This window comes from Phlebotomus papatasi, chromosome 2 (genome assembly GCF_024763615.1).
Source record: "Phlebotomus papatasi isolate M1 chromosome 2, Ppap_2.1, whole genome shotgun sequence".
NCBI classification, from domain to species: Eukaryota; Metazoa; Arthropoda; class Insecta; order Diptera; family Psychodidae; genus Phlebotomus; species Phlebotomus papatasi.
Genome location: NC_077223.1, coordinates 20,773,193 through 20,785,799, shown reverse-complemented (window position 1 = coordinate 20,785,799; position 12,607 = coordinate 20,773,193). Strand labels below are relative to the sequence as shown.

General features: G+C 33.9%; 1 protein-coding gene across 1 annotated transcript in view; it reads right to left on the bottom strand.

Moving 5' to 3' along the window:
* LOC129803081 (fat-like cadherin-related tumor suppressor homolog) overlaps positions 1-12,607 on the bottom strand; it is a 336,090-nt gene that overhangs the window by 151,883 nt on the left and 171,600 nt on the right. Inside the window, exons 5-6 of the mRNA XM_055849423.1 lie at positions 12,027-12,341; positions 11,573-11,790 (exon numbers count right to left, since the gene is read on the bottom strand). Of these exons, the coding sequence (XP_055705398.1) occupies positions 11,573-11,790; positions 12,027-12,341 (533 nt within the window). The remainder of the gene's footprint in view (positions 1-11,572; positions 11,791-12,026; positions 12,342-12,607) is intronic.

Here is a 12,607-nt window from a genome sequence, read left to right as displayed (position 1 = left end):
ATGATTGTGCTAGGCGTGATTTCAAGTGCAATACTAACCGTATTATGATTGAGTTGTGCGTGATTTTAAGAGTATTTACCGTTTTATGATTGATCTGTGCGTGATTTTAAGCGCATTTACCGTTTTACGATAGATATGTGCGTGATTTTAAGCGCAGTTACTGTGTTATGATTGAGCTGTGCGTGATTTTAAGCGCATTTTCCGTTTTATGATTCACCTGTGCGTAATTTTAAGAGTATTTTCCGTTTTATGATTGTGCTGTGCGTGATTTTAAGCGCATTTACCGTTTTATGATTGTGCTGTGCGTGATTTTAAGCGCATTTACCGTTTTATGATTGATCTGTGCGTGATTTCAAGCGCACTTATCGTTTTATTATTGTGCTGTGCGTGATTTTAAGTGCAATACTAACCGTATTATGATTGAGCTGTGCGTAATTTTAAGCGCATTTTCCGTTTTATGATTCACCTGTGCGTAATTTTAAGAGTATTTTCCGTTTTATGATTGTGCTGTGCGTGATTCTAAGCGCATTTACCGTTTTACGATAGACATATGCGTAATTTTAAGCGCATTTACCGTTTTATGATTGATCTGTTCACATTTTTAAGAACGATCTTAACCTTATTTTTATTGTGATGCCCGTGCATTTAAGCGCAATGTGAACCGTTTTATCATTGGGCTGGGCGTACTTGTGGTGGTTTTTTTTTTAACCCTTTTAAACTTCAGCTATATATAGCACAGGGTTAATCGTTTTATACTTGAACTGTACATGTTTTAAATATTTTTTATACCATTTTGTTATTGATTTGCGTATTTTTTCTAAAGATATCTGTGACTTTAAAACTTGTGTATAAAGTGTTTTTCTGTGACTTTAAAACTTTAAGGATAAGCGTGACTTTAAAATATTTAATTTTAAAAATTAAGCCTTCCAAAAATTAACATTTTTTTGTTCATGATTGCATATAGTTCTTTATATATTTGAAATTCAATACATTGTTCTCTATATGGATGTTGGTTTTCTCCTAAAATGTCCCATTTCATTTCTTTCGCAAAGTTATTAAAAAATCATACTTTGATAAAATTGATTGAAAATATGAATATTTTAAGCTTTAAATACATTTGACCTTGAAAAATTACATGAAGGAATGTTTCAAGGTCATTGGTATGTATGAACGAAATATCCGCCTGGAGAACGTCTAAAACACATGTGACAATGAGAACTCTCGGATGAGTAGTTTTAGAAATATACCAAAAAAACACGTTTTTTTTAGAGAAAGGGAGGGGTGGAGGAAAATGAAGATCTCAGTTAGATTCCCAAGGTTAACTTATAAGGGGGTTACCCGAAGACCCCAAGTCGCTATTTCTAACGCTCTGGCTGCTAGAGCCAAAATTATGAATTTTGATCCCCAACCCCACCCCCTGTAGCGGGGGCATCGATGCCAATCAAAGTTTTTTACTATCACCATTGAATTTGAGATGCCAAAATTAGGTAATATGCAAAGTTTTATGAATGAACTCGCTGAAGAGTCCGATAACCTCTCTTATCAGTGTATTTTACAGTTTGACAACCAACTTTGATTTCACGAAGATGCCCGAATATTCGGCTTTGACAGCTTTGGCCACCAAAAAAATAAATTGCCTGTTAAAATATTTCAACTAGATATTATTTTTCATTTAGAAAATGGTCTTCAGCAAAATTGTAGAGTAATAAAATTCCTATAAGAATGTTCTGATTACAAATCTCTTTAGTCTTACGGTAATCAGCGAAAAAATATAAATTTTCCGTGTGGTGGCTTTTTGTTGCAATCCGCTTTATTTTAATTGTCTCTAAACAAAGTATGTAAAAGAGTATTAAACAATATACTAATTTTAAAAAAGTTGAGACTCATTTTTCTTAAAGGTTAGAGTCTATTACAACCTTAATTCAGAACTATAAAGAAAAAGTATTATATTAACAATAAAATAATTCATATCATTTAATAAAGAGAATTTTTAATAAAATATAAATATAATATAATATATTATGACCGGCGCACAATAACTTTTGTTTGTAAACATGTTTTCAAAATTTGCCATGTGAATGAGCGAGATGACTAGATCTAGATCTCACTCACTCTCATTTAAATGTGAAAAACATGTTTACTAAACAAAAGTTATCGTGCGTTGAGCATTATAATCAAAATATTTTCAATATATTGTTTTTTATTCTTCTGGTTGAAAATACTATTGTTAATTTAATCCATAAAAGATTTTTTGTTGGCCGGATTAAAAAATTGAAGTGAAAACTTTATTTTCTCATGCCAAAATGCAAAATATGTGTAAATTGCATAGAATGAGACAGTGGAATTGTCCACCAACATTTCCAGACATTTCCTTGGTAGTCTTTTTTTCTTTCCTATTTGGTTTGTTTATAGGGTTATTTGACATTTCCCCAGACCGCGAACTTTGCTTATAGGGCATTTCGGTATTTTCGGAGTGGCTTCAAAGAACTCCATATAAAAAAAACAACTTGCCGGGGGGTAGGTCCGAACTAACAGGAATAACCAGGAAGTAAACAATTGTCACTGACTGAGAGAAATCCGAAAAAGTCAAAATAACATTCCGGAAATGTTAATTTTATCCTGCAGTATTGATCCGAAATTGGTGTAAATATTACCCTTTTTAAGTGTATTATGGGTTAAAGTTAGCCTTTTTCATGTTGATTTTACCCTCAAAAGGTGTAAAATTAACATTAAAAAATGTTTATATATTTTTACACCCGAAAAGTGTTAAAGTTATGACGAAAAAAAGTTAATCGTAGCCTGTTTTTTTCTCAGTGGTGTCTCTCTCAATTTATTCTGAATAACGTGACTGATCGGTTCGAAGAAGGTTTGAGAAGGTTTCAAAATCCTAGATGGATTATTCACCTTTAATTTGCAATCCAAGACAAAATTGTCCAAGAAATTTAGACTCATTAGAATTTAGAGAAGTTAAACCCTATGACCAAGCATCAAGACTAAAGCCCAGGTTTGAACCACCAATCAAATTCTAAAACAATATAAAAAAATTTTTGATACTTTAAAATTTCCACTTCCAACTCTCAGAGACCGATTTTTGACATATCTTTTCGAAAATGATTTTCGAAAAATAACGTTACCATTTTCGTTCGTATAGCCATAAGCAAAGCTACAAGTCAAACGGTTAGTAATAGCGACTTGGGGTCTTCGGAGTACTCTTTTTCTCTCTTGTCTAGATTTAGGGAAATATTGACGACAGATCTGCACAATGCTCTCCAAAAATACCTGTTTTAAGGTGAAAATTGTAGCATATTGGCTTAAATGCGGCTTTTCCAATTAAGCCTATACTTCGGGAGAGCCACCCATATGCATTTAAGGGACTAAATGTTTGTGGAATCTTCAGAGAGGAAGATGAACAATACCATGGTAGCAATCACAGTACGTGGTGGATTGCCTGCTGTGTAAATGTGAAATGTTAAATTCAACGAGAAGTTTAGAAGCAGAACCTCTCCTATAAGAGGAAAAGATATAGGAAATACTCCTTGGACCTTAAAGCTTTGGTGAAGCCCCAAAGACGGTTTTCAGCGAGAGAGAACGACCTACATGAAACTGAAACCATCAGAGTTTAGGTATCGACCATTCTAAAACTACATCCTCCCTTATCTACGTCTAGAAGAGTTTAGACATTGATTTTTGGGGTAGTGTACCCAAATTTAAACTTATTTATGCAATTATATCACGAAGGGAGTAGGCAATCTACCAAAGTACAACTGTTATTATGGTGGGGACACTCATCTACCTAAATTCACAAGAATTTGGGTAAAAAAAAACCTGTGCAAGACAATCAATTAAAAAAAAACCAGCAATAAAAAATAGTAATAAAAATTTCCAAAGCAAGTTTCGAACCTGTGAAACTTTCATCGCAGATATCCTGCACTAGTTCCCTGCATCACACTGTCGCTGATTCCATTATGATTACTATTATTGTGACACCGATGTCACCATTTAAATCCAGTAATTTTTTTTATTGAAGAGAAAAATTTTGTGTTTTCCGAATATAATAAATTTCGTTTGATTACTTTTTGAGTTTATGGCCAAATTCAGACTTTATTACTGCTCGAATTCTACAGAGAGAGCAGCATATAATAATTCCTCGATTTTTTCACCCCACAAAATTTACGTCTGTCATCCCCGGTGTCAACTTTTCTCAACATATCTTTCCGTTTAAGACGATTTCTGGGAAATGATGTCATACTGCTGGTCTGTCTGGCTGTCGCTAGCTCTAGAGGCCAAATGGTAAGGCCCTTGACAGACCTGAGGATTAGCCAAGAGACGGCTTAACGTAATTATATTAGAAATAATGTTTAAACTACATTTCCATCATTTTCCACTAAGTCGTCTCTCGGCTTAAGTCGTAAGTGTGTCTAAAGCCCAAAATAGACACAGGGATCGGCTTAGGGACCAGCCCGAAAAATGAGGATTGGTGTCGATACACTCACGTATCAGCCCATAATTTGGAGGATCAGGCTGATCTTCTAAATTCGTGAGGTCTAGTGAAATTAAGGGGATTAGGCGACATCAGCGCCAGTGCTGAAAATAAAAAGCTTCACTTTGAGGGCTTTTGGGTGCTTTTCGAAATGTCAATTGGGTGAAAGAATATGGAGAGTAATGGTATGCAATGTCGAAAAATCTTAAAATGCATTAAGATTGGAGTATTGGGAAGGTCAGAATGCATATTTCTCTACGAAAAATCCATTGATATTGCACTGAAGTAGTCTTTCAGCAATCAAAGTGACGAGATTTAATATAAATTTACGCTGTAAACGCTAATCCTTGACCCAAAATCCTCAGTGTATGATAGTTTTGGCTGATCCTTTACCGCCAAATTTTTCGAGCTGAGTATTCTCTAGGATTAGCCTGTGTCTATTTTCGGCATAAGGCTTAGCCAAATGGCTTAACATTCTCTAACTAGTTATTGGTAAAGCTTTTTGGGAAAATTTTGATTTAGGGTAAAATATTGAGAGTGAATTGTATTGAATGATAGTTAAGATTTTCAAAAAACCGAAAAAATTGATTGCTATTTAGGAATTTGAAAATTTCGGAAACTGGGCTAAACCTCTAGTCTGAAGACCACTTAAGTTACGAGTTCGAAAAGCCTGGGATACTTTGCCATCACTTTTCAAAAAGTATAGCGAACGCCGCATTTAAATTAACCTTTTTAGTTAGCAATCATCTTCAGTATCAAACAAAGACACGTACCATACTAATAAGTAGGGGGAAGTGGGGCACCTTTGAAATTGGGATTTTTCACCTATTTTTAAATAAAATTGAGCCATATCGTGATATAATTCAGCTTCTCAATCTGTTTGTGCAGCTAAATTATAGCACGATAAGGCTCAATTTTATTTAAAACCAGGTGAAAAATCCCAAATTCAAAGGTGCCCCACTTCCTCCTAATCAGAGATGCCTTCAATACTTTAAATTCTTTAAAATATGGAACAAATCAGAAAACAGAAAAAAAAACAAATCGACATATTTTTATTGGAAAAAATTCCAACAGAGCTGAAAAATAAATTGTTTGTATATTTTCTATAGATTACTGGCTTATATCATCACTGATTGTTATATTCATCCAATTATCCAGGATAATCATTGAGTTCGCTCTATTGTTTTAATTCAGTGATTCGTAGAAATTCAAAACAAATACAAACTTTCTGGTAATTTTATTATAGTCATAATAAACCAAATCCCATTAAAATGATTTATTGAAAAACTTTAAGTATTAAAGGACATTGCATGATGTGAGTTTCACATATTATTCCATGGAAAGATAGGGGAAATGGGGCACCTTCAGGGCAGCTTTAAAAATGGGCTTTAAAGTCCATTTTTAAACGTAGCCCAATTCAAAGGTGTCTCACTTCCTTATAAGCTGCAATTTGGATAGATACCGTAGGAATTCCAAAAGAATTTCCGTGCTATAGGGATTTGTACGAGAGTTTAACTGCTGTAAATACCAAATAGATATGCAAACAAAATTAAGTGCATATTGGAAAAGTTAACTCTTTCGTCTCCTTTGGGACTCTGGGTACCCATGGAAAACAAGAATTTTTTTGGACTATTTAGAATCGATAAAAATCCGATTCTTGTGGATGATTACAAACTATAAGGATGTCCAAATTTAGGATATTTTTTGCAGGATCCTAATTAACTCCTGAGCTAAGATATTCTTGGTCAAAAATCGTGAATTTTCGATTTTCTGCTTCCTTGCAGATATTGTGACTTTTTTGATATTTCTAGACCAGAAGGAAAAACTTCTTGGGGTCAATAAGTATGATAACTAACAATTACAGAAGATTACATAAATTCGAAAACAACTTTTTCTTAGATTTTCAAAAAACTTGTTCAAACTTTATGGGTACTCCCGTCCACAAAAATCTAGAGGTCAAATGTAAGGTTATCCCGCCAATGCCCGCCATTTGCTTTTTGACACCAACCTTGTAAGAAAATTCCAAGCGGGAGCGACATTTTTGCCAATATGGCCGATAATTTTGACATTTGGCAGCGAGGAAGATTGCTTTCAGGGACGTTTTTCCTGTTTTTCCCGATTTTAATGAATTGTAAATGTCAAGGAAATGTTTTTTGGCTCTTGAGAAAGCTTAATGAGTCTACAATAACATCGTGTTGAGAGAAATGTGTTTTAAAGTGTTATTGTGTGAAATATTTTGAGGAATCTGTAGTCAAGTAGGAATTTGGTGTCTTCTTGACCACTTTCTGAACATCTCAGAAGAAACTGGTCAATAATTCTTCTTGTTTTAGTGATCAACATTGTAAAGGAGTCATTTGACACGCAAAAATAGTTCACAAAATTGATATTATAGGCTTTTGGAAAATTGAAGTTTGTCTCCTTTTCGTTCTTTTGGGGACGAGAGTACCCTTGAGTTTTCCAATTTCCCAAAGGCGGAGAAAATTCTTTCTCTACAAAAGTATCATATTTGACCACTAAGACTTACAATAAAGTGAGTTTTACTGAAATTCGTTCGCTGGATATGTTGTGGTCCGGAAAGAGTTAAAGCAACAACCATGACTTGAAATGCAATATTTTGGGCTTATTTTAGTGTAATGTTAAGAGTTAATTCGCGTAATGCATTTGGACAGCTTCAAAAGGTAATTGGCGTGAATTGAGTCAAAGCACCACCATCCCCTTTAATTATCTTCCCAAAAGCTCCGGCCAATTATCTCTGAGCTTCATCAACGACACACGCGGGATTGGGAGCGCCTAATGAGGTATTGAGGTGCACAGAGAAGGCCCTTAAACAGCTATTAACTCTTTTGAAGGAGCTTTAAATGGATGGTGAAAAGGATAAGCATCATGCCTCCTTGGCCATAAACTATCGACACTCTCCCATATCAACCAATTCCCCTCCTTGCCCCAGTACACCCCACATTCCTCTCGCATTTCTCGTCCATGAGCCTCAAGGCAATTGAGTATGAGAATTTTAGGGTGGAATTTACCCCCCCACATATATCCCATCGTGGTGAAAGCTCAACCACCGAAAGGAAAACATTCTATCAGTGAGCTTATCAGGATCTTATGTTGGGATTATGTTGTGTCATATCTCCTGAGATTTCATCCCACTTCTGAAATTTGTGGGCAGGGTGTGGAATAAAAAATGGCAGAGGATGAGGAAAAAAAAATGAGAGATTAAAGCAGAACATAAATCTCAACAGGACAAACATGTTGCGTAGATGTTATTTTTTCAACATTTCTTTCCCCTTCGCTCTATCAATATAACCTCAAGATGAACATATCGAAAAATAAATGTCTTCCCAATTGATATTCAATGTAAGTGGACCACTTAAGAAGTGCTCTTCTAAATGTGCTCCAAAATAATATAAATGTTTTTTTTTAGCAAATATCAAAATATTCTTCTTTACTGTCATCCTCACTGTAAAGTGTTATTAGCTAAGAGAAAGAATATCATATTAATTCGGTGTCACAAGTATCTCTCTTCAACCACAAATTTGTCATTAGGAAGAAAAGATTAATTGCAAAAAGAACATCACAAGTGGGTTAAATTTCAACACAAATATCACTTAAAAAGTATAATAAAACCAAGAATTACTAACTAAATGTATACAAAATCTTTGTGAGAACTTTCTTCTGCATGGAAAATGAAAGAAGAGTGTAAGTAAAGACTAAAAGATAATTTTGCCTTTCTCAAAATTACAAAGACAATCAATTCTTTAGAGAAACACGGGAACGAGAGAATTACATTTTGCATTCATAGAGGAATAAGATGACAAAGATTTTAATTATTTCCTCTTGGGATTAATTTTTTGAACTGAATCTACGATGGCGTTTTACAGCTGGAACTTTAATGCAATTTTATTGCAATTTGCAATTTAAACTTTGGGTTAGAATTCACAGTAAGATCATTCCTAAAACAATCAGTTCTTGTAAATAATTGAAAAGTTATCATACATTTTAGGTACTTAAAAAATTTAAATAATCATAGAAACACTTAGAGAAATCCGAAAAAGTTAAAATAACATTCCAGAAATGTTAATTTTACCCTTTTTAGGTGTATTAGAGGTTAAAGTTACCCTTTTTCATGTCAATTTTACACTTAAACAGGTGTAAAATTAACATTAAAAAATGTTGATATATTTTTACACCTAAAAATTGTTAAAGTTACGAGGAAAAAAAGTTAATCGCACCCCCTTTTTTTCTCAGTGAAAGAAAAAAATTTTAAAAAAATCGAAGCATCTTAATTATCAGACAAATGTCATTTCCTCAAGATCAATTCCTTTTTTAAACAAATTTTTTATGTCAAAAAAAGAATAAATTTGGAGAAACATGAATTAAAACTTATTATTTTCTGCATAAATGGACTTCTTGAATAAGCTCCACGAGCAAATAATTTTAGGCCACGCTTCCTTTAGATATTTTGATAAAATAAAGTTGAAATTGATGCATTTTTAATTTGTAATAAAGATTTGGTGCAGCATCACAACACAAATATGAGCAATTATTACTAATTTTATAATTAATAGTTGCCAAAAGAATAGACCCACTAACAAATAGACCACACCCTAAAATTATTTTACAGAAGAGTTACAGAAAAGGCGTGGCATTAACCTTAGCGTTTCGAACTTCGCCTACTTCCAACAATTTTACGGGACAGTAGAAAACATTTACATCGAGGCTTTTGGTGGTAAAATGAAGAGATCTGGCGTTACCTAGACTTTTTTCTTTACTAAAAAAAAAGTTCTGTAACTTTAACAAGAAAACTTTGTCTGAAAGATGTTCCTCTAATAGAATATGAAAAAAAATGTCAAATAAGCGGCCGACAGGATCTTATTTAAAATTTGTCAAAAGGATGCTTTTCCTTATAAAAAGTCAGGGTCAATTTTCTTAAATTGAGAAACAACATTCCTTTAACAGAATTTTAACAAGATTTTGTTAGCGGCGTTGCAAACCCTTTTTTTTAGAGTAGAACTATTTTTACGCTATTAATATAGGCAAAGACAATTGATATTTTTTTACTGCTCAAAATCAAAGAGAGAGCAGTAGGGGAAAGGCTCATAATTTTGTCCAGTTTCTTATTTTGGACACTTTGAGGATAACATTGGACACTAAAAATAAATTGATTAAAATGATGGATTTTTGTTTGATGAATACTGAATTCTATCTAAATATTTGTTCTTTTTGGAAGATTTTGACACTAAATACTTTAAATTTTGAATATTATTTGAGTTGAAATTGCTTTGTTGAAAATTCAGTGTGAGCAATTGCTTACGAGAAATATGACAGAACTTCGTGTTTAGTTCAGTTCTTATTTAGTTTTGGTGAAGTACTAACAATGTTTCTTCGCTTTTTTTGAGTGATATTATTGAATATTCATTGAATATTGTGTTGATTCACGTTAATGGTGATTTGTACATTTGACCTAAAGTGAGATTTGCCTTGTGAATTAAATTTTTCGTGTGAAAAATGGGAAATTTTCTAACAAGGGGAGGAACCCAACTGTCTCCCTCGGATCGGGACGAAACTTGGCATGTAAGTAGGGTCCATATAGAAAGTTAACCAGCCACTGGCTTTTTACTGTGCGGCCTTTAGAAGTAGTCATTGTGACTATTGATAGTCATGAATTTCTTATATATGAAAGGTTCTTTTAACATTTGTTGCTGTTTTTCTTTGACCTTAATATCTTTGAAAATGCGTTTTAATGATGTTCAAGCTTGGTTCGTGAGTTACTGATGAACGTCAGAACCCTTTCATGGGATACACCTTCATGGTAATGTCATAGATCATCCGAGTAAACATATTATACTTCTTCAACACACAGAAAAATGGAAAAGAGTTGTCCCGCAAAATAATTGAAAATACAGGGACACAGGGAAAAGTTTGTGAAGCCCCGCCTGCTTGTTGAAATTGGAGGGGGCAAAGCTGTTAATTTTTATTCTCTGGGTCGTAATATTGTTGGAAGTACCAGAAAGAATTTATACAAAATTTCACACTAATTTGTACATAGAAAAAAATATTTTGTAAAAATGTTCGTAAATGTTTGTGAATTCCTATGGGGGACTTACAAAATGCTCGTGAATCGTATAACCCACAAACAAGTTCGTAAAAGTTTGTACTTTTTTCACAAACATTGTTTGTAACATAATTACTTGACGAGCATGTTTTTTTCTTTACAAACATTTGTTCGTAAATGTTTGTAAGATGTTTGACAGGAAAACAAACATTTACGAACAAATGACGAAATTTTACGAACATTTTTTTATGTGTTTACGAACATTTACAAAAAAAATGTTTGTAAAAGTACAAAAAATGCTCGTCAAGTGATCATGTTACGAACAATGTTTGTGAAAAAGAACAAACTTTTACGATCATGTTTGTGGGTTAAACGATTTACGAGCATTTCGTAACTCCCCGAAATTCCTGAAAATTTACATTTTGTAACTTCATTTGGTCATAAGTCCTAAAGAGGGCGTGGCATATTTTTTGGGTGACAATGGACTTCAAGTAAGTTTTAGGATTCACTGTTTCTCAGCTCCTTTAAACTGAAATATTGTAGTGATTTGCAATTGAGGTTATGTGAAACATAACCTCAAATTTAATAGCCATTGCTTTAATTTCTTTACAAAATTTCCCTCGTAGGCTGAAGGAAATACAATGTGGAAATATCATATCATGTTTCCTTTACACAATTCTTTGATTAATTTAAAGTATCTGATTTTGTAAGATGCTTCTTGTGGGAGATTTTGTCATTTCTGCTTTAACCAAAATTCATCGAGTGATCTTTCTGAGAATCCATGACTTAAGAATACTTTAGTAATCCCATTTGTAGAAAATTGTGATATTTGTATTGGATGTGAAAAGTCTGGGAAAATCACTTTCTCAATTCCCGTATTATAGAATATTTTTGTTATAAGATTGAATTCTGAGAAAGGCTTTCAAATGGGTGCAAGTGTTACGTTTTGTGACAAAAAGTTGGATAGGGGGGCAAATGGTGTAAAAAGTTTCTATATTAAAGGGGAGGATAATATAATAGTTATATGCCAACAATACCTGAAATAGTTTCTGTTCCACTTTCGCTGTTGCCGGAACTTGTACCTTGTAGAATTTCTGATCAAATTCCGGACTGTGGTCATTGATGTCATCCACAGTAATCACAACTCTTGTCGTCGACGACAACTCCGGACTCCCACTGTCCTGCACCATAATCTCGAGGATATGTTCAGATTGATTCTCCCTGTCCAATTTGCGACCAGTTGTCGATATGACTCCTATTTTTCCCCAAACCCGCCCCCAAGAACATAACATTAAGAAAAGAAACACATTACAAATACTGTATCATCCAAAGAGCATCTTTTTCTGCTCAATTTTTCCATCGTACAAAAATATAAGAAGAAGAGTGCACAAAAGAGAAGCTTTCAAATAGAAGCTTTTCCAATGAAAAGCTACTTGAAAAGATATCTTTGACAGAGAAAAAGTTATATACATATATATCTCTTACTCTTACCATTTGTACTATTAATGGTGAAAAAGCCTTCAGGATTCCCAGAGACAATTCGATATGTGATTCTGTTCATTGGATCGACATCACGATCAGTGGCGTGCAATTGAACAATTTTCTGCCCACTGGAGCTCCCTTCAGCCACTGAAGCATAGTATACGACCTCTTCAGTGAGTGGCACGTTGTCATTTTCATTTTCAATCTCAATGAAGACTTCAGCACACGTATGAAGGGGCACAACGCCATGATCCTGGGCACAAATTGTCAACCAATAGTGCAGCTTTGATTCAACATCAAATACTGCCATCGTCCGGACATTGCCTGACAAAAAAAAGGAAAGAAAAACGGAAAGCGTGGGTGAAATATAGCTTCAATGATACACCAAACATGTTTATAAAATGATAAAAAACTAACGTTTCAAAACATGCCATTTTTCCTCAAATACTCTCTCTTTCTCTTCCACCTTCAAAGCCAGAAGAAGTGATGTCAAGCATTTTCAAAAAGGATGCCTCAATTCGAGTGGAAAAATCATGGTAAAATGCTTGGAAAATTCTCCACTGACGATAGAGTGCACATTCAGAGCAATC